Source organism: Xyrauchen texanus, chromosome 7, assembly GCF_025860055.1.
Source record: "Xyrauchen texanus isolate HMW12.3.18 chromosome 7, RBS_HiC_50CHRs, whole genome shotgun sequence".
Taxonomy (NCBI): domain Eukaryota; kingdom Metazoa; phylum Chordata; class Actinopteri; order Cypriniformes; family Catostomidae; genus Xyrauchen; species Xyrauchen texanus.
The window spans coordinates 5810228-5831981 of record NC_068282.1 but is presented as its reverse complement, the minus strand read 5'-3'; the positions used below and the strand labels follow the sequence as shown (position 1 = coordinate 5831981).

General features: G+C 38.2%; 1 protein-coding gene across 1 annotated transcript in view; it reads left to right on the top strand.

The window, feature by feature from the left end:
• Nucleotides 1-360: 360 nt before the first annotated feature.
• Nucleotides 361-21754, top strand: part of LOC127646544 (regulating synaptic membrane exocytosis protein 4-like) — a 56172-nt gene continuing 34778 nt past the window's right edge. The window contains exon 1 of the mRNA XM_052130298.1: nucleotides 361-1039. Coding sequence (XP_051986258.1) covers nucleotides 943-1039 — 97 coding nt within the window. The 5' untranslated portion in view covers nucleotides 361-942. The remainder of the gene's footprint in view (nucleotides 1040-21754) is intronic.

The window sequence follows — 21754 nt, the reverse complement described above, 5'->3', positions numbered from 1 at the left end:
TACTTACAGTTGCCTGCTATTAAGCAAGGATAGGAGAAACTATTTTAACATAAAAATGACCCACATTACCTTTAAAAGAAATCAGATTGAAGGGAAAGAAATGGAAAAAAAAAATGTCTGAAATGTATCATATTGCAAAGGTTTACAAGATTTCCACTTGACCATGAGAGATGCTCATTGTCGGTGAAGGCATGATAGATGTTTTCTTACAGCTATTGTGCCTGTAGACTGTGGCCACACCCACATCCTGACATCCTCCCTCTGAGTGGATAATATCCTGAATCCCAGCAACAGCTCTTAGGTGTCGCCTCCCCCTTTTTTTCTCCACAAAGAGCTCAACGCTGAATGAAGTGAATCAGCCTCAGACAGCTAGAATAGTGAGAACCTTTCTCCCTCTCTCTCTCTGTCTCTCTCTCTCTGTCTCTTCACTCCTATCTCCCTTCTCTCTCTCTCTCTCCATCTCTCCTCTCCTCGACGCCACATTATACGGTATCCAAACATCCATCCATTCATTCATCCACCCATCCAATGCTCAGCCGAATGAGGGCACAGCCAGAGAGGGAAAAGAAACAGATCATGTTTTCTGAACCAGATACAGCTCACAACAGACTCTTTCTATCCTAATTCACCTTCTTTCTAGTCTTGAAGACCTGGAGAAAAAGAAAATAAGGACTTGAAGTAACCACTCTCTGAGAAGTCTGGACATCATCTTGTCAGAGGAACTTGAAAGGATTCTTGAAGCTAAACCAGGTCCACTGGGACGTAGAGGAGACAGACTTGTTGGGGGTTTTGACGTTTCGTTTTTTCTCGTTTATTCCTTGCTGGCGAAGGGGCCGGTGAAAGTTAGCCAAGACGCCGCGTGCAGTGCTTCGCGTGAAGAATGCCCAGGCTCGCCTGCCCAAGCCGGCAGACACGGCGCCGGCACCAACGGCAGGTCTTTACATGGAGCGTTCGCAGAGTCGCATCAGCCTGTCCGCATCCTTTGAGGCCCTGGCAATCTACTTCCCCTGCATGAACTCCTTTGACGAAGATGATGGCGGTGAGTGGAAGTATATGTGTGAGTAGGGTTGGAGATTGGGTATAAGGCCAAGTGTTTAAAATGTAGGTTTTAAATTTTTGGGGATGATCATGGGATTTGAACCCCGAAAGGGTCACCATTGTGGCCTTGAGCAAGATACTAAAGTCCAAGTTGGTCCAGCGTTGGCCCAAGATTACAGAAAGTTGCTTTGGATAAAAGTGTCTGCTAAAAGTCACTGTGACGAGGAGGAGGAGGGCGTGGCTGTGCCGTGAGGGTGCATGGCCGGCACTGAGTCAACTAATCAGCGGGAGAGAGAGAGAGATAAATGGGAGCCAGAGACGCCAGTTCGAGAGAGAGAGAGACACACACACGTGGCCGGTTTGTGCGTGTCTATGTGTTTTATGTTGTTTTAAGTTGAGTTTATGTCATTAAAGTTTAAGTTGACTGTTCTGCCGGTTCCCGCCTCCTCCATGCCTATCTCTTACCTCTTACAGACACGTTGACCCAGATAGTTATCCTAGATTGCAATAGCTATCTTGTGCTTTTGAGACTCGTTCACAGGGTTCAGCTGAATTGGTGTTGATGCATTTCAATAGTTCAAGGGCATGTATGGCTGCACAATTATTCATGTAAATAATTCAGATTACAATTAAAGCTGCCACAATTAACAAATCATGAAGTGTTAATTATAGCAGTCAAAATAGGTCTACTTGTGTTGCATCAAAATGTTCAATACAAGTTAAGTTCAGTTGACAGCATTTGTGAGATAATGTTGATTACCACAAAAAATAATCATCCCTATTTTTCTTTAAAAAAGGGAAAAATCTGGGTTACATTAAGGCACTTACAATGGAAGTCAATGGGGACCATTTAAAATTTTAAAAGGCAGAAATTAGAATCTTATAATTCTATCAAAGCACTACCCACAAAATAAATGTTTGTGGTAATCAATATTATGCCACAAATGCTTAACTTGTACTGAACCTGGACTATTTCTTATATTTTCTATTGAACATATGTTTTGCAGCAGCTGAGCATTGTAACCATTCTCAGACAAGTAAATTGCTAGTTTTTACGTATAATTTATTCAAGATTTTAATAACATCTTTGGTTTTCCTGCTTTAAAATGGCCAATGTGAAGTTGACAGTTTAGGCAACTAGTCTTGATTAGTTCGACTATACAACATTTAGACTGTTTTAACATTTTAAATGTTAAAAATAAACCATCTACCCCTTTTCTGCACAAATAAAAACACTTAGTTTTGAAATATGTATTCTTTGAACTGAGCCAAGAGGTCGGTGTGATGTTTCAATCTTCTATTGTTCACACGTCATCTTGTTATTCATATTCATAAGTCAGAGTTTACCAAACTTGAACTTTTGTAGGCAGTGGCATGCAAAATGTCTTCGCTTCTGGTCTCCCACATTTGGATGCGTTTGAATGGGAGTGAATGAAGCAAAAAACTGAACAAATTGCCCACATGCACTTTTTGGATGCAACAAACAATTGATCCTTTTGATGGAGCTCATTTCCTGTCATTTCATCCTCAATTAATATGCAAGCACGTACACAAAACTTTTCATTTAGCTGGTAGTCTAATCAGACATATGTTCTTTTGTTAATGAAGACACTGAATCAAAGAGTTGACACAGAAATAGTAATATAGCTGTGATTTTCTCCAGGTAAGACGGCAGCTCTCGTTTCAAACATCGTCTGATTGCAGGTTAATGTCTGGATCAAGTCCATCAGCAGACACCATGATGTTAATAATATAGCGCTCCTTAGAAATATTCTGACTGCTGCGTGTGCTTGCTAAGTGTTTGAGCAGCAATTTCAAATAATTTCCCTAGTGCTTTTAGTCCAGGCATGGAACTGTCTCTACGTGCTCTCTTTCTATCTTGTTCGCCCTCATTCCTTTTTTTCTTTTTTGTGTCGTCTACTCAAAAAACCTTTTACACAGCCACCGTCTATCCGAGACGTTAACACACACACACACACACACACACACACACACACACACACACACACACACACACACACACACACACACACACACACACACACACTTTCTCTACCCTTGGCCTGATTACAGACTACTCTGCTGGAGAAAGATGAGTTTTGAGAAGAAAAAGTGTGTATCACGCATGAATATAGAAGCATACATGTGCACACACGCTCACACCATTGTAACGATACACATGGAATTGATTCAACCTGACATCTAGGTTATGGAAATTTCTGGTTTGCATCAAATGATGTGCAAAAGGTCCTAATTTGGGTCAGCAATTTTAGCTTTAAAATATTAGGCGTCAGAAAGACTGTATCTCATGCAAGATGGAATAATGTTTATGCACTGGAAGCTTCTGTCACCAAGACAAATTCCTTGTATGTGTAAGCATACTTGGCAATAAAGCTCATTCTGATTCTGAATGAGTATGCTTTGCTGTGTTCCTGTTTACAGATTTATCAACTTCTAATCTGTGCTATTGTTTTTGTGTTACACTGGGTTCCAAATGTCTGACATCACATTGAAAATCTGGCATTCAAAATCTAATTTAAACCTGGAAACGAAGAGGAAGTTGAAGTATTTTTACAAAAAGGTAAAACGGCATGGCGTAAAATGAATAGGAAATATTTGAGATTCTGCAGTAATTCCAGGTTACTAATCAGATGTAACCAAAAAGTGACACTGACCATGTTAACTTCGTAAAAAGGTCAGATTTCCTTGTTAACATTGAAGCACACAAATACAATCTGAATTCAAATGATCAACCGCTGGCGGGCCCACGAGAAAAAAAAAGAATCGTCAATATATTAATAACTACAGTCTTGACCAACAAAACATAGGTATCATTTGAAAGTTTAAAAGCTCTATTTTCCAATACATTTTGATACAAAAATAAAAATTGCACTATACATATTATTGCAATCAGTAAAAACATCAATCTCATCAAATAGCTGTGTCATATATTGTTGTAAAGCTCTCAAAAGTAGAATACAACCAACATATTTGTAATAGTTAAGTATATGTCTGTAGAGCGGAGGAGGGCGGGGCGGGGCCAGGCTAGAAAGATGCACGCCCGGTCCCCAATCAGCCTGAAGGTGTCCTCAAGGGATAAAGGCGGCCGGTGATGACAGTTTCAGAGTAAGAAAATTACAGGCAGCTGCCCTGTATGTGTTTATGTTTGTGTGTTTTTGGTTAAGTTTATCATTAAACATTATTTATACTGTCAAGCCGGTTCTCGCCTCCTCCTTTCCCTTTAACCCCCTTACAGTCCCACACAGGGCACCTTAAAGGGTTAACTCAAATTGTTATGCTGATCATGTCATTTGTATGAACAAAGCACTTTAACTAGTCTATGTCATATTGTTTATCAGCTCCCTACATCTTCTCTTTGCTGATACATACTTGAATAAATCAACTTAATCAATGCAAATTGCACTAATTAAAATGCTAATGAGAGCATTAGTTTAACACCTGTTGCTGAATGACACATGGCTACAAATGTCTGTCTAGGCAAAGGCAATTTATTCTCAATTGCAATAATACTCAAAACAGTTAATGGTGCAAATTATGGTTTGATTTCAGTTTTTTTTTTACATATCTGATGTTGAATTTGGGTTTGCTTATAACATTTAAGCTGTAATCGCTAAGCTTGTAAACTTGTTGCAGGGACATTTATGAAGAAATAGCTTAAAAAAAAGACTTTTCCTTGCGAAGTAAATGCTGAACAAATTCACCTCTATTACGCGGTGATAAATAAACTTGCCACAGTCTCACTGATTTTGTAATAACAGCCATTACTTACTGCTCAAACCCCAGCACAATTCAGACCACAAATATAGAAAAACAAAATTATCTGCTACTGACCTGATGTTTAAATTCATTAAAGATTAATGGATAATTTCTATGTTTCACATCAACATGATGTTTTCTCAACAGGAACCTACTGAAGCAGATGTATAACGGTGATGCTATCGGTGAAGCATGCAACTGCAGCCTGTCAGATCTTTTAAATAATGAGTCTTAATTACTATGATTCACAACGTAACAGACAGCTGTGTTCTCATTACTGTTCTGCCACAATGCATAACTAGACTTGCGCCATGTTATAAACAAGTGCGGCATGGCAAGTTTCACACTGAAAGCCAAACAATGTGATGCATTGTGACCGGCTTTGCAAATTAAGCTTATGGCATATAACGTGTATCGTGGCCAAATAGGAGGTGTTCTTGAGCACTGTTTTAAAGAAATTGTTCACCCAAAAATGATAATTCTCTTATTATTTACTCACTCTTATTGTGTCTCAAACTCCTATGACTTTCTTTCTCTTTCTCAAGGATATATTATGTCTGTTTGTACATACAATGCAAGTCAATTGGGCCCAAAATGTTCAAGCTCTAAAAAGGACATAAAGGCAACATAAAGGTTACACATACAACTCAAGTGGTTTAATCCATTTGAATTTTTGTTAGCTTTTTAACCAGGAAAGTTGAGGTTAAAGATTCAAACTTTTTCAGTATTAAAATACTTTCCCAGCTTACTATGCAGAGACAACTATAACCTTGTGCGACGTGGTGTACACATACGTGGACATTGTATTTTGGCTTCGCTATATGCAACGCATAATTATTAATTATTTAAACTGACTTATCTCAGTTCAGGAGACTCTGCACTGTCAGTAAAGGGTTAAACTTTTGACGTACAGACTCATGTGACAAAACAACATGGCACTGACCACAGCAGAGATGTCTTTGGGAGAAACGGCAACAAAACTACATCTGGTAAGAAAAATTATTTACGTTTTTACATAAAAACCTGTTTGAGTCAAAAGATTAGTGTCTCTAGTTTCATCTGATATGGCATTTAAAATTTTTTAGCAATTTATCCCGAAACGCCACGCTGCTAAACACAATGTACACTAATGTGTACTTAAGCAAATTTTTTACAAAATTCATTTATTATTTTTTTTTGCCATTTTTATTAGGTGCTACTAGTTTCAAATCAAAAAGGGAAATTGAAAATATACAGCAGTCAAGCTTGGGTCTCAGGAGGTAATAGTAAGCCATATTTACATTAAAGGTGCAGTATGTAAGATTCAGAAACCGTTGTTATTAATGAAACCTGTGGCCATTAAGTGATCTGCAGCCAGCTACTTGTTGCTCGTGTTCGTGCAGATACTCCATAGGGATGTGTACGAGCGAGGATCTGCCAAAACAATGAAGTAACATACAAAGAGGCTGAACGTGATTCACCGGCATCATGCTGCCAGATGAGGTAGCATAATTAAAATGACAGAGTTATGATTGTTTTACTACAAACTTTGACACTGTATATTATATTTGACTCTCAAGTGCTGGAACAGGGCTAAAACAAAGTGTGGCTATAGGTATGATTATGCAAGACTGTAGTTTGAAGTAATCACTTTTCTTTGCATGATACTGTAACGTTATTCATGGAAAGGAGGAGGCGAGAACCGGCTTTTCAATATAAATATTAGTTTTAATGATAAACTCAAAAGACCACATAAACACAAACATGACGGACATGTCCGCTAACGATCTCTCTCTCCCGCACGACACCCTGCAGTCGACCTTTAAACCTCAGAGGCTTGATTAGCCTAATACGGGACCGGGTGTGTATGATCACGACCCGCCCTCCGCCCTGCCACATTCCTCCCTCGTTCTCTCAGGCTGGAGAGCCCCCGGCCTGACGTACACCCCTACCCCCTCTTTCCCTGGGGGAGGGTGCGCCTTCTGCGATGACTGCTGGCAGCTCATCCCCATCTACCTGGACGAGGGAGGGGACACGGGGAGGGAAACAGAAATAATTAAAATGGGGGGTACTTCCTGTAACAGTGTAGTACCCCCCAAAAAACTGTAAAATTTAAAAGAGGATAAAGGCCAACGCAGAGCGACAGTGAGAGAGAGAGGAGAGAGAGATGAAAAAAAAAGAAAACTCTTACTCGCCAGTTCTCCGATACGCTGCAGCTTGTTCCTCGGCCACTCCTCCACCCTTTATCGGACGACAGCCGCGCCTCTCTGGGCGGATCCGAGGCAGTCCTCCAGCCCCTGGCCCCGCCGCGTTCTCGGGGAACAGAAGGGGTCTCCCCCGCCCCTGGCAGCGGTCCTCTCGCTCCAGGCAGTCGCCATTGAGCCCCTCCCTGCTCGCGGTCGGCGGTCTTAAACCCCGCCACGTTCCAGCGGCCGGTAGGCGACTCCTGCGCCCCTGGCAGCGGCCCTGACCGCTCCAGGCGGTCGGCTAGGAGCCCCTTCTCCCCTCGTGGTCGGCGGCCATCGACCTCGTTCAGGCGGCTGGGCTCCTCGTCCCCGGCAGATGGTCGCGGCTGCTCCGTTGGGGTGGACGGTAGTGGCGAGAACTCTACTACGGCATATCCCTACTCCTTCCCGGGCTTCGGCACCAGTGTAACGTTATTCATGGTAAGGAGGAGGCGAGAACCGGCTTTTCAATATAAATAATAGTTTTATTGATAAACTCAAAAGACCACATAAACACAAACATGATGGACATGTCCGCTAACGATCTCTCTCTCCCGCACGACACCCTGCAGTCGACCTTTAAACCTCAGAGGCTTGATTAGCCTAATACGGGACAGGGTGTGTATGATCACAACCCGGCCCCGCCCTCCACCATGCCACAGATACATTGACTGATTTATACTTTAGCTAGCTAGCCAGCTTTATCAATAGATGTTAGCTAAATTTGGTGGATGATTACAGTATATAGATTTATCTATAAAATAGACTCTATATTATACACAATTCATTATTGATGTGATCACAACTGGCATTTTGATATATCAATGCGCTATTGTTTTATAATAATAGAATATATATATTTTCTGTATAACCAAGTTACGTTACATTAATGAATGGGTCTTTTTGCATCATCTTGAACATTGTCTAGCATTAATTTAATGTGTTATTGAAGTAACACATGCTAAGTTTCACATGCTTTGCAGTTATGTAAGCTTGCCTTTCCAATAACAAGAACACCAATTCACATTCGATCACGTTCCGGCTCCAGCCAGACGGGATTCAGTAGATTAATGTTTTGTTTTTTGGCTGTGTTTGAGTAGGATTTGGTGTTTTGCTGGGAGCTGGCCATTTGCTGGATTCCATCAAGATAACGTTACCTAGTGTTGCAGTTTGTTGTCGCAGTTGAACAGTGGAAGAGAAGCACTGAGGCAAGGCTCTCAGGAGCGTGCATAAACATCACATCCTTTGGATTTTCCCGGCAAAAGCGACCTGCTCCCTTCACATGAAAATCATTCTACAGGCTTTATGGCAACCTAGGAAGTCAGGGAAGGGCTCATTTTTTAAGTTGAGTTACAAGCTGTCCACACATTGGCAAAAAAAGGGTGAATATTACATGAAAATTGTTACATATTGCACATTTAATTTTCTCGAACACTATAAACACTGTCTCTTATGCACTCTAAAAAGTTTTAGAGCTTTTGAAATTAACACATTAATGATGCGATTAATTTATAATGTTAATGTTTACATTTTTTTAACACGATTAACGCATTTACAAATTTTACATTTGATTCTGACATTTTAATCAGCACCTAGTTCTGAAAACTGGTTGAAATATGGTGGAACCGTTGCACTTCTGCCTCACTGGACAATTCTGATGAAGTATTATTTACATGCTCAGTATCAGTGCTAAAAGCAAAACAAGACGTTCTCTGCAAGCGCTTTTCATGTGGAGTTTAAAATGGCGCGAATAACGTGAAGGTAATTTCAGATTACTGTGAAGTGGATAGCCATAATAAATATCGTAGAGAATGAGGGTTTAAGACATTCAACGTCCATTGCAATAATACTCAAACTTTGGGGACTAGTTCTTTTAATTAGTCAACCTCCAACTTAGACTTTGGGAAAAGTTTAATGTTAATTAAATTGGTGCTATTTTGGTGCATTTTAATCTTTATACAGTGGAATTTGTTTGGAAAATGTTGATAAATCATTGTTACTAGGGATGTGCCCGAAGCCAAATACCTTATTCGGAAAGGCACAAATAATGACTTCAAAATTCACCCGAATATTAGAAACAATATTTGTTTGACTAAGGAAGCATAAGGATAAAGCAACATTTTAAATTAACATATCCAATATTACAAAGAAATGATGAGTCCTTGAAGTCAATATTAGTAGCCTACTAAAGTGTAAAACTTGTAAGCTATGAAAATGTGCACGGTGTGATTTCAGATCAGATGGCCGTGGTCTCGGGGAGTTTGGGAGTTTGCGGTCACCATTAATTGTGTGCCTACTGCATCATATAGGCTACATTTTCCATTCCTTAAAATGTCTATATTCATTTTATCACATGATTCCCAAATAATGATTTCCATGTATTCATTTATAAACCAACCTGAGCGCAATGTTAAATTCCTGACCTGAAGTGAAGATTTCACAGAGGAGCTCAGGGGCTGGGCATCGGGAGAACCGGGACTTTTCCCGGTGGGCCGACCGCAATACGGGGCCGAATGGGCCACGATAAGCTGAAATGCTAATTCAGTGCAATTGATTTTACAAAAAATAACGCGTTAAAAAACTTAACGCAATTAATTGCATGTCCCCGGACCGTAATAAGGAAGATTCCTGAGAAATGCAAGCTTGTAGTACCATCTGTTTACTCCAGAGGACAGTAATTGAAATTTCAGCTGTATGAGCAACACACAGTTTATACAGTGAAGAAAACACTTCTGTAGGCAGAACAACACAAACATGCGTTACCGTCATTCGTTCAAAACACTTGAAGGAGCGCAAATGCGTACTAAGGGATCTCAAGATGTGTTTAAAGATTGAGTATTAAACTATATTTAACTTGACATAGTGACCTAAACATTTTATGTAATGCATGTAATGCATTTTAATTATCTGAATATTGTTATTATATATATATATATATATATATATATATATATATATATATATATATATATATATATATATATATATATATCATTTTGTAATATTTAAAGATAACTATGTATAATTATTTCATCATTATATATTGAATTATTGTTATATGAGGGCCTTTCTCAGCAAATATTTGAATATGTGATTAAATGTGATTAATCACGATTAATTAATCGGGACACCATGTAATTAATTCTATTACATTTTTTTATCGTTTAACAGCCCTAGTTAAAATATGTGTGCACAAATCAGTCTTGAGTGTATAAATTCCTTATATATTTATGGGACTTTCAACTATTTGTAGGCTATATTGATTTATTCTACGTTTGTTTTAATGTTCGCTGCATAATGTGTGCTTGGCATTTCAAAATTGCTTGACACCTCGTGAGCCTACATATTTAGCTTCATCTGGTAAGAAAAAATTATGAAATAACAATATAATGAAATAATAATAGCACAACAATAATAATAATACAGTAATAATAATAATTAGTATTATTATTTATTAGGCTATTATTATGAATAAGCATATACAAGGCATATTTTATTTTTAGCAACTATACATGTAATAGTTACTTTTTAAAAATGGGTGTTCCATTTAATTTTGTCACAGTTCCGGTTTAAGCCAAAAATATCCGAAAATACAGATAATGGCTGCGCTGCACACCCCTAATTGTTACATATTGCTTTCTTTTTTACCTAAGAAATTAAATGCATTTTGACAAGACAAGAAGTATATACAGTCAATTAAAGCACTTTCGAAATCTGTGATTAATCGCAATTAACTATGAAAAATCATGCGATTAACCGCAAATAAATATTTAAGTGTTTATCTTTTCAGTGGCAGAGAAAAAAACACTTCAGCTTTAACTGGCATGATTTTTTTGGAATGATTGTTTCATGAATAACCTGTACTGAAAAAACGAAATAGACTTTACTCTTTTCACCAGATATACTGTAGTCAATGCTCTGAGCACAGAGATAATTGACAACAGACTTATTCCACTGCATTTCATTTCCAAATAAGTTTTTGGTTCGCAATCTCTCTAACATAAATCAACTTTTCAAAGTTCTGAGTATTTTAACAAAATTGTCTTCATTCTGTGTTAAGCGTTACTCTAACAGCACCGCAAAGTGGTTCAACACCTATTTAACACACTCACTCAGCAACCGTGTTGACAAGAAGGGCCCAGAGCCTTTGTAACATGCATCAGACCCAACTTTGCCACCCACTGCATGTCTTGGCATATTCAGACTTTATCTTTCATATCCTGTTTGCTGTTAGCGCTGTTTGATGCGATGTGTACTAAGAATCCCAGAGCACAACATGTCTGAGCTCCGTCCTCCCTGCTGCCAGCACAGGAACAAATCTGTACTGAAGATAGGTGAACGCTCTGAAGTCTCGGGGCTTATTAACCCTCCTACGCTGACAGGTCCTGCATTGATGCAAACAAACACACACGCCATCAGTGAGATGTCACATGCTGGCAAGCGCACATTCTGTGTTGCATAAGAGCGTAGTGAATCAGGGACAGAGAGAGAGAAGATAGAAGGAGGTCAAAATTATTGATACTTGAAGCATCCTTCTCTATATCTAGCTGTAAAGTGTGTTCGTGCATGAGATATAAATATGACAATGAGCATGTTTACATGCACAATCTTGCACCGGTTATGCTTACTAAGCCGACAATGTTTGTTGTCTTGGAAATGCCTTCAATGGCTTTCCTTTATTGGGGTAAGGTCATAAACAGTTTAAGTAAAAAACTGTCGGCCGTGTACATTTTTGGCCATTACCTTGATTTCACGTTGCATGTAGACACCTTTACGGCAGTTCTTACCGGATTATCCAAGGTGTGCAGTGATGTCAAATCTCATTGTGGCAGGGCGGAGGGCGGGGCCGGGTCGTGATCCTACGCACCCGGTCCCGTATTAGGCTAATCAAGCCTCTGAGGTTTAAAGGAGCCCAGCCACCTGAACGAGGATGATGGCCGCCGACCACGAGGGGAGAAGGGGCTCCTAGCCGACCGCCTGGAGCGTTCAGGGCCGCTACCAGGGGCGCAGGAGTCGCCTACCGGCCGCTGAAACGCGGCGGGGTTTAAGACCGCCGACCGCAAGCGGGGAGGGGCTCACTGGCGACCGCCTGGAGCGAGAGGACCACTGCCAAGGGTGGGGGAGACCCCTTCTGTTCCCCGAGAACGCGGCGGGGTGTTCTGTCCACCAGGAGTTGGAGTACTGCCTCGGATCCGCCCGGATTGGCGCGGCTGTCATCCGACAGAGGGTGGAGGAGTGGCCGAGGAACAAGCTGCGGCGTATCGGAGAACTGGTGAGTAAGATTATAATTTTTTTTTTCCTCTCTCTCTCTTTCTCTCACTGTCGTTCTGCGTTGGCCTTTTCCCTCTTTTAAATTTTACAGTTTTTGGGGGGTACTACACTGTTACAGGAAGTACCCCCCATTTTAATAATTTCTGTTTCCCTCCCCTTGTCCCCTCCCTCGTCCAGGTAGATGGGGATGACCTGCCGGCAGACTAGACGTAAAGCACGCCCTCCCCCAGGTCGTGATCCTACGCACCCGGTCCCGTATTAGGCTAATCAAGCCTCTGAGGTTTAAAGGCCGACTGCAGAGTATCGTGCGGAAGAGAGAGATCGTTAGCGACATGTCCGTCATGTGTGTGTTTGTGTCTTCTTTTAAGTTTACTATTAAACTATTATTTATATTGAAAAGCCGGTTCCCGCCTCCTCCTTTCCATTGATCCCTTTATACTCATGTATACGTGGTTTTCTTGGGTTGGCGTATTTTTTAAATAAGCTGATTTTTGGTAGTTATCATGTAAACACACTCATTGTTTATCATCCTGTTCTTATGTTCTACCCTAGAGTTTCACTTTAAACCATTAGACAAGAATTGTGTTGAAAAGCAGGTGAATGGGTATTAATTTTTATATATAAAAATCAGGGATTAATCAGTATCTTTGTGTTGTTTTCCATTACATGACATTTATGCATTTGGTAGATGCTTAAAGAGTTAGTTCATCTAAAAATTATCCCATAATTTACTCACCCTCAAGCCATCTTAGGTGTATATGACTTTATTCTTTCAGCCAAACACAATCGGAGTTATATTATAAAGTACCCTGGCTCTTCCAAGCTTTATAATGGGAGTGAATGGTACCTTAGATTTTGAAGCCCAAAAAAGCACATCCATCCATCAAAAAAGGAATCCATACGGTTCCAGGGGGTTAATAAAGGCCTTCTGAAGCAAAGCGATGCATTTTTGTAAGAAAAATTTTCATCTTTTTAACTTTATAAACTAAAATCACGGGCATCCGGTAACGGCCGTCGCGCGTTCACAAGAGAGTCGAGTTCCGGCGTATGACGTTGGCTTTATTAATTAACCCTTTAACCATTTTTTTGTGGAAATCAACACTATGCCACAAATGCTTTTAATTGAGCTTGACGGGTATTGAACCTGGAATATTCCTTTAAGTTAAAACTGTTAAACGATCCATCTATTATTTTAAAGAGTAGATCTGAGTATTTGCTTGAGCATAAAGCTCAGTAAATGTACAGTAGTACTGTATTTCTTACTTTCTAACAGCCATTCTTTGCAGTAATGACATCAGACTCAACCAGGACACAGACAAATATATTTTATGAAGACATATAAAAGATTGAAGGATATCATGAGCAATCTAAAGTGGAGTCTTGGTTCTTGATCACTTTATCAAATGTTGCGCTCTTTTGAAAATGTCACGAAACCATTTTTTATCATACAGACTGCATGTCTGTGTCCACAGTGCAAGTTCAATTACTTAGAAAATGTCAGTGTGATAAGTTACGGTTAGCAGTGGTCGATTCACACCTGCCTATATGAGGTGTCTTGATTGTGTGTTTGTGCAGTGAGCTTCAATCGATGGCCTGGTGAAGTGCTGTTAGATTCCCAGCTATTATGCACGGGTATAATGACCCCCCCCTCCCGAGTGGTAGAAGGAGTCAGCCAGCATGAGAAATTGAGCACATGGTGTGATAATGAATTTTACTTTTTCGTACAGATACATACAGTGCTTTCAGCAAATATTCAGAACACTTCATTTTTTCACATTTTATGTTGCAGTTTTATGCTAAAATAAAAAATATCTATAAAAATTCACATCAGTCTACACTCTATACCCCATAATGACAAATCAAAAACCATATTTCTATGACTTTGCAAATGTATTAAAAATAAAAAAAAGAAATATCACATTGAAATAAGTATTCAATCCCTTTGCAATGACACTTGAAATTTAGCTCAGGTGCATCCAATTTCTCTGAATTATCTTTGAGATGTTTCTGCACTTTTACTGGAGTCCAGCTGTGGCAAATTCAATTAATTGGACATGATTTGGAAAGGCACACACCTGTCTATTTAAGGTATTACAGCTGAAAATGAAAAATACACAGATATCCTTAATGAAAACCTGGTCCAGAGCGCTCAGACTGGGATGAAGGTTCACCATTCAACAGGACAGTGAACCTAAGCACACAGCCAAGACAATGCAAGAGTGTCTTAGGGACAACTCGTGAATGTCCTTGAGTGGCCCAGCCAGAGCCCAGACTTTAACCTAATCAAACATCTCTGGAGAGACCTGAAAATGCCTATCCACCAACGGTCCCCATCCAACCTGACAGAGCTTGAGAGGATCTGTAGAGAAGAATGGCAGAAAATCCCCAAATCCAGGTGTGCAAAGCTTGTCGCATCATACCCCAAAAGACTTGAGGCTGTAATCGCTTTTTTAAATTTTTTATTGTATTTGCAAAGTTATCAAACATCTGGTTTTTGCTTTGCTATTATGGGGTATAGAGTGTAGATTGATATGAAAAATAAATAACAAAGCATTTCAACATAAGGCTGTGCAACATAACAAAATGTGAAAAAATTAAGAGGTCTGAATACACTATATTCTGACTCATTTTTACATTAATATGCATCTCTTCACTTGCCATATTTCATAAAAGTTTGTATGCCAAATTCTTTGTTCTAATACTGCAGAGTGAATTGTGAACCTATTTATTTGAATGTGTTTTATTTTACTTGTAAATAAACTATGTATGGATCAGTTATGTGATTTAATTTTTGGTCCAGATCTATTAAATTATTCAAAAATACATATCAAATGCAATTCACACAAAACCATTACCTGAAAAGACCTTTTTTTACGATACCCATGTTTTCAATCACTAAGTTAAATGTCATTTTGATCATTTTTAGTGACTTTATAATGTCATTTGGTGGAACCGACAAATAATAATAAAAAAAAGTAATGTTGGCATGAGTAGTGACTTTATTACAAAAATTAAGCAGTGAAACGATTTGATTTTAAAATATAATTAATATTTGAAAAACATTGAATGCCATGTGGTGTAACCAACATATAGGTAGCCATTTTGTTGCCATGTGACATAATCAATTGGAGAAATCCTGAGAATTTTTTTTTTTATATATTCTTGTCAAAATTATGATATTTGTAAAGACAATTTAAATAATTAAATCAATTTTAAACATGTCTGAATAAAAAAAAAATACATTTAGAAATGCATTAATATATTATATAAATAAAATATTTGTAATACACACAATATTATGCAGTTTTGCTTCTCGGGTAATTTTTTCTTGTTATTTTAAACTGCTCTCTGCAAAACTTGATTCTAATTGGTCAATTGTAGCATTCTGTGGTCCAACATTTTTGTTTACTGATTACTAACCAATATTTACCCATTGTCCCAGGTAAACATTCTCTCATATCACTCTGTAATCTGTACAATAATTTAAACTTAAATCAATAATTCATGTCCATTTATTTACTTACTAGGTTAGTAGCCATCTAATACAGTCAACCGGCCATTATCTCTAAATAATTTATTTTAAAACATGGTTTAATTAACATTATTTTATGATAATAGCTGAATTTATATTATATCTTAAGAATGTTTAGTTTTTTGTTTTGTTTAAATAATAAAAAATAAAAAAAGACTTTATGCACACACAGGCATTGCAAATGCCACATTAAATGATCTCTATTCTTTCTCCAGTGTGCATAGAGTTAACTCTGACTGTGTAGCGTGCAGGTACATTTGGTGTGCACCCTCTGTGCTGGCATATGCAGTTGGAAAGCAGTGATACAGTGATGCGTGTGTGCATGAACAGATGGCTGGACACAAATGTCCACATTTACCTGCTGTCATGTGCTTTACTACAGCCTGGACATTAAAATAACAGATAAGACATTTATTTCATCATCAATAATGATGACGTTATGTTTGGATGTGGGTGAATCAGACAAAAATAAACATTTCACCCCTATTTTTTAGGACCATTACTTTTTTGTTGTTGTTGTTGTTGTTGCATTGTGACATTTTCATAAAACAATAATCAATTTTCCTTGTGATTTGGCATATAAGAGTTCGAGTACCCATACAGTGAACTGCTTTTCCGGAGGTAAGAAGTGAAGCCATTAAATACATCCAGTTTTTTGCAAAACTGCAATATAAAAGCTTAATTTAACTAGATGAGTGAAATCTATTACTTCTGTATTGTAAAATGTAATATTAAATGTAGTAGTAGTAGTCGTAGTAGTAATAATAATGATAATAATATATCAATAAAAAAATAAAAAAATAAAATTTTGAGTTTTGGGTTGTGCTGTTAGGATCATTATAGGCGCTGTTCCTTTATAAAAATAAATAATAATGCAATGGTATATTCAAAGGTAATTTGAAATATGTTTTCATTAGATAATTAATTTATTTGGTTAGTTTTTTGATAATAAAATGTAAATAAACTTTAAAATCTGGAATTCAGAGAAAATAAAAGGGAAAACACAGAATTTGGAAAGAAATAAAACCGAGTTCATAGGGCCCTAATGCTAGAATTGCTCATACAGTAAGTTTCAGAACTCAAAACTTCCCCCTCTGGACACCAAGCTGCAAAAACGTCTCGTTTCCTACTTCCGTGACTTCCCTACAACTCTTGGGGGCCTTAATTAATGCATGACTGCCTCTACAGCAAGAGATCAACATCTCCTTTTACATCATTGTCTCTTTGGTCCACCCATTAATGCAGAGTCAGAGTGAATGATGAGAGCTAGACAGGTACAGCTACTGCTATATAGCCAGAGGGACCATTGCTTTAGTTGTTATTTATAGATATTTTTAATATATTTTTACAGGAAAACAATACAAAAATGACTATCAAGAATATGATTTTTGCCCTAATATCAAAGGTCTTACTAGAAAAAAGAAATTATGATCCAACTTGAATTTTCTTGATAAAAAAATATCGATCGTGTCTGGTAACATGTGCATGTATAATGGCTGGAAATAGCATTTTAGCTTAGCATAAAGCTGACAAATGACACAAGGTTTATTTCTACTGTAAATTGTAACTGTAGTGGAATACAGTTACTAATATTTTGTATTTTAAATACGTAATCCCGTTACATGTATTCTGTTACTCCCCAACCCTGGATGTGAGATATTATTACTTAATTATGTAAGAAGAATGCATAGCGCATGCTAGTGGATGCTATCTTATCTGTCTTGTGTTAGCCAGGATGTCCCTTACTTTGGCCGGAATAAACGTGTCAGGTAGGGCTGCACGGTTAATCGAATTTTAATCACGATCACGATTTTGGCTTCCCACGATCAAATTCGCGTGATCGAGCGATATTTAAAATGCGTCATTGCGTTCCGTATCAAAGCTTTTATAAGCGAATCTAGGCTCTGTAAACCACTGTCTGATCACGTGATTCCATGCACCGCGCACAGCTTGGTTGACAATCACAGAGAACAGAGTAATGTATAACAGATAGCGGGTCATAAGGCTATAAACAAAGAAAACAAAAAAATGTCTAACGTAGCAGAGGGCGAGGCTGAGGAGCTTGTACCGAGAATCGGATCGTCATCCATTGTGTGGAAGCATTTTGGGTTCAAGGCAAGTGACACAAAACAACAACAGGTTATATGCAAGGAGTGCCGTAAAGTTGTGTTGGCGCCACAAAGCAACACAACGAACCTCTTTAACCACTTAAAAAAAACCCCATAAAGTTCAATACGATGAATGTATAAGGAACAAGAAATGCATTGCAAAGACTAATCATCCCACATCAACTCAGACATCCATTGAAGCAAGCCTTTTTAGCGCATCGCCATACCCATCCATCTCCCAAAGACACAGTGAAATAACGAATGCAGTCGCATTTTATTTGGCCAAAGACATGTGCCCAATAAACACGGTGACAAACGAAGGCTTCAAATTCTTGGTCAACACTCTGGATAAACGATACGTGATCCCCTCGCGCAATTATTTTTCCAAGGTGGCTCTACCTGCGATGTACAAAAAACGCAGAGGGGAAATAGAGAGTGATCTTGCCAATGTACAGTACTTTGCAACTACAACGGATCTTTGGTCAAGCAGGACAATGGAACCGTACATGAGTTTGACAGTTCATTACATCGATGAGGACTTTGCAATGCAGAGTCGATGCTTGCAAACGTCTTTTTTCCCGCAAGATCACACGGGAGAGTCAATTGCCCAGGGTCTGAGGGAGGCGATGGCCTCTTGGAGCTTGCAGGAGGAGAGGCTTGTCTGCATTACAACAGACAACGGAGCTAATGTGGTGAAGGCAGCTTCTCTAAATAACTGGACTAGGCTACAGTGCTTTGGCCACAGACTACATCTAGCAATGGGTGAGTAAAAGTTATATTAACCCTTAGGGGTCTAAAAACGAGCCAGCGCGTTTTGCTGTTTTTCCCCAAATAAATATATTTTATTATTTATATTTATATAAATAAAAAGTAATATTTAAAATATAAATTTAAGTTTAAATATAAATTTAAATATTTATTACATTAAATATATAAATTTAAAATATAAATTTATATTTTTTCCAATATATTCTTAGCAAAATATACTTAAATTACTCCGTAATTTATGGTCATACAGAATAAAATAAATATGAAAAAATAATCTGTAAGATGTCTACTTTTGTATGTATCTACTTACAATCAAAACAAAACATTGTGCTTTTGTAAAATTGCAAACATGCATGATCAATATATCGTTATAAACATGTAATTGTCTTCTTTTAAATTCTCTAATTAAAAGTGAAAACAAATATTCTCTGTTTATGTAATCTGTATGAAAAGAGAGATGTCAGTCTAATGTGAAAACGCCCACGGAGAGCTGCGCTATTCAAACGCAAAATGATCTGAGGTGATCCATCAGATTCATGTACTTTATGCTTTGAGTAATAACAATAGCCTAATAGTAATAATAATCCTGGAGAAGTTTACCTCAGAAGTGTTGGTTTTGGTTTCATTTCGAGGAGCAAAATGAATTAAAATAATTTTATATTAATTAAAAATATATAATTAATTAACCATTTATGCTATATTTGTGATAATTAATTTTAGTTAATCAGTACCTATTATGTTAATGTGTGTGAATATGTTACTGATAATAACAATATAGCCTAATATAACAAATGTTATTTCTGCTAGTGTTGAGAAACCAAACAGTTTTACTCATGTTGTCTGACATAGGATTGAACTAACTTAAATCTTGAATAATATGATTGTGGTTGTTTACCAAATATTTGGTTTAATTTTGCATATTATTTGTTCATGTTCTTTCTTAGAGTATGCAATGAGAGATCCTCGGATTGACCGAGCAGTGGGTCTCTGCAAAAAGCTGGTAAGCAGTTTCTCTTACAGCTGGCGACGTAAAAAGCAGCTAACAAAGGCACAAATAGAACTGAAGCTTCCAGAGCATACACTGAAGACCGAGTGTCCCACAAGGTGGGGATCAAGGCAGGCTATGATTGCACGAGTCCTGGAGCAGCAGAGGGCAATATCTCAGGTCTTGTCCGATGACAGAAAAGCCCGACACCTCATCCCCACTTGGCAGGACATAGAAGTCCTTGAGGCCATCAATAAATCCCTCAGCCCTCTGTCAGAATTTACTGATGCGCTTTCCAGTGAGAAGTATGTCAGCGTTTCCTTTGTGAAGCCAGTCCTCCACCTTTTCAGATCCTCCATCTTGAAAGTGAACGATGATGAGACAGACCTAACCTGCACCATCAAGACAAAAATCCTGAGCTATCTGGATGAAAAATACAATGACCCTCTGACACAAGAACTGCTTGATCTGGCTTCTGCGCTTGATCCACGGTTCAAGCTGAGCTACGTCAGTGAGGACAATGTTGCACAAATTCATGCCAGACTGACTTCTGAAATGGCGAGGACTGCACCTGCAACCATGGCTGTAAGTAATAATATTGATTTTAGATACACAGAATGTATGATAAATTAATGATTTTTTTAAGTGGATTAAAATGATATGAAATCCAGTGGTGTAATGTGCTCTCTGGAAATGAGTGTTGAATAGATTTAGATTATTAGGGCTATTCATTATTCATATCTTATTTACTACACTCTTCAAGGAGATGGGCCCAACTGATCCTCATGGTGAGACTGCTGAGGAGGATGCCAATGCACCCACAACAAAAAAGAAAAAGACTTTGGGGAGTTTCTTTAAGACTGCTGCTGCTGAGGGAGCCACACAAAGACTCAGTCCTCTCCAAGAACAACAAGCTATATCTTCTGAGCTTCAGTCGTACCTACAATCAGGTAACCTAGACAGTGAGGAGGACCCGCTTGACTGGTGGAGGGAACATCAGAGACTCTTCCCACGTCTCTCAAAACTGGCGAAGAAGTACTTGGGCATCCCGGCTACAAGTTCTCCCTCTGAGAGGGTGTTCAGCACAGGGGAATGTGGTGACCTGCCTTCAGCTCATCCCTCAAGCCAGAAAATGTCGATAGGCTAGTGTTTCTTTCCAAAAACCTGTAAACTAGTCTTTTCTTCATAGTTCTGCCGTAAAATGTTCTCATTTGTTTACGTTCTGTTATGTTATATTTGTTTTTTATTGACTGTATATTTTGTGTTTTATTCACATCCATTGCAGGTACAATGCAAGTTTATATTTTGCTTCCTTAAATACTGTATATTTACACAATGGAAAATAGTGCCCTGTTGAAGTTTTTTTTTTTTACATTTTCTTTATGGTTTTATTTTGTTTTTATTTATTCTTTAAGGAGATGCACTGAATTTTGGTAAATAAGAAGACCTATTTTATTTTGATGCACATATTTGTTCAGTAGCAGGAATGTAGCACAAAATGGATGTGAATGCAGTTATAATTAGACAATAAAATTTGTTTTGGTTAATCAACAAATAATCGTGATAATTAATCGTGATCTCAATTTTGATCAAAATAATCGTGATTATCATTTTGGCCATAATCGTGCAGCCCTAGTGTCAGGACACGCAATATCCCGTATTTAAGCCGGTCGACCGGTGAAACAATCCGGGGTGCGACTCCCCACCCAGCGAACGTCCCGTATTCCCCATTACATATGAAGCGAACACCCGGGTTGACCATTTATTACAGCTGGAAACTGATTTATTAATCCATCACATTTGCACTTGTGTAAATCTGGATTATTTTAACGGTTCTCAGTTTTTTATAGCATTATTGTATCACCATATATTGTATGCCTAATAATATAAGTATACGGGAGAAACAGTTTACTGACTTTGTTCAGTTTTCAATTGTTATTTCAGTCAAATAACTGATGGAAATTTGGACATATTAATAATTGCCTGGACTGAGTGTTTATGGGGGATTTTGTAAATCTCTTGCACGTTTTCATTCTTTTACTCTTGGAAAAAACTAAAGATGTTAGCCAGT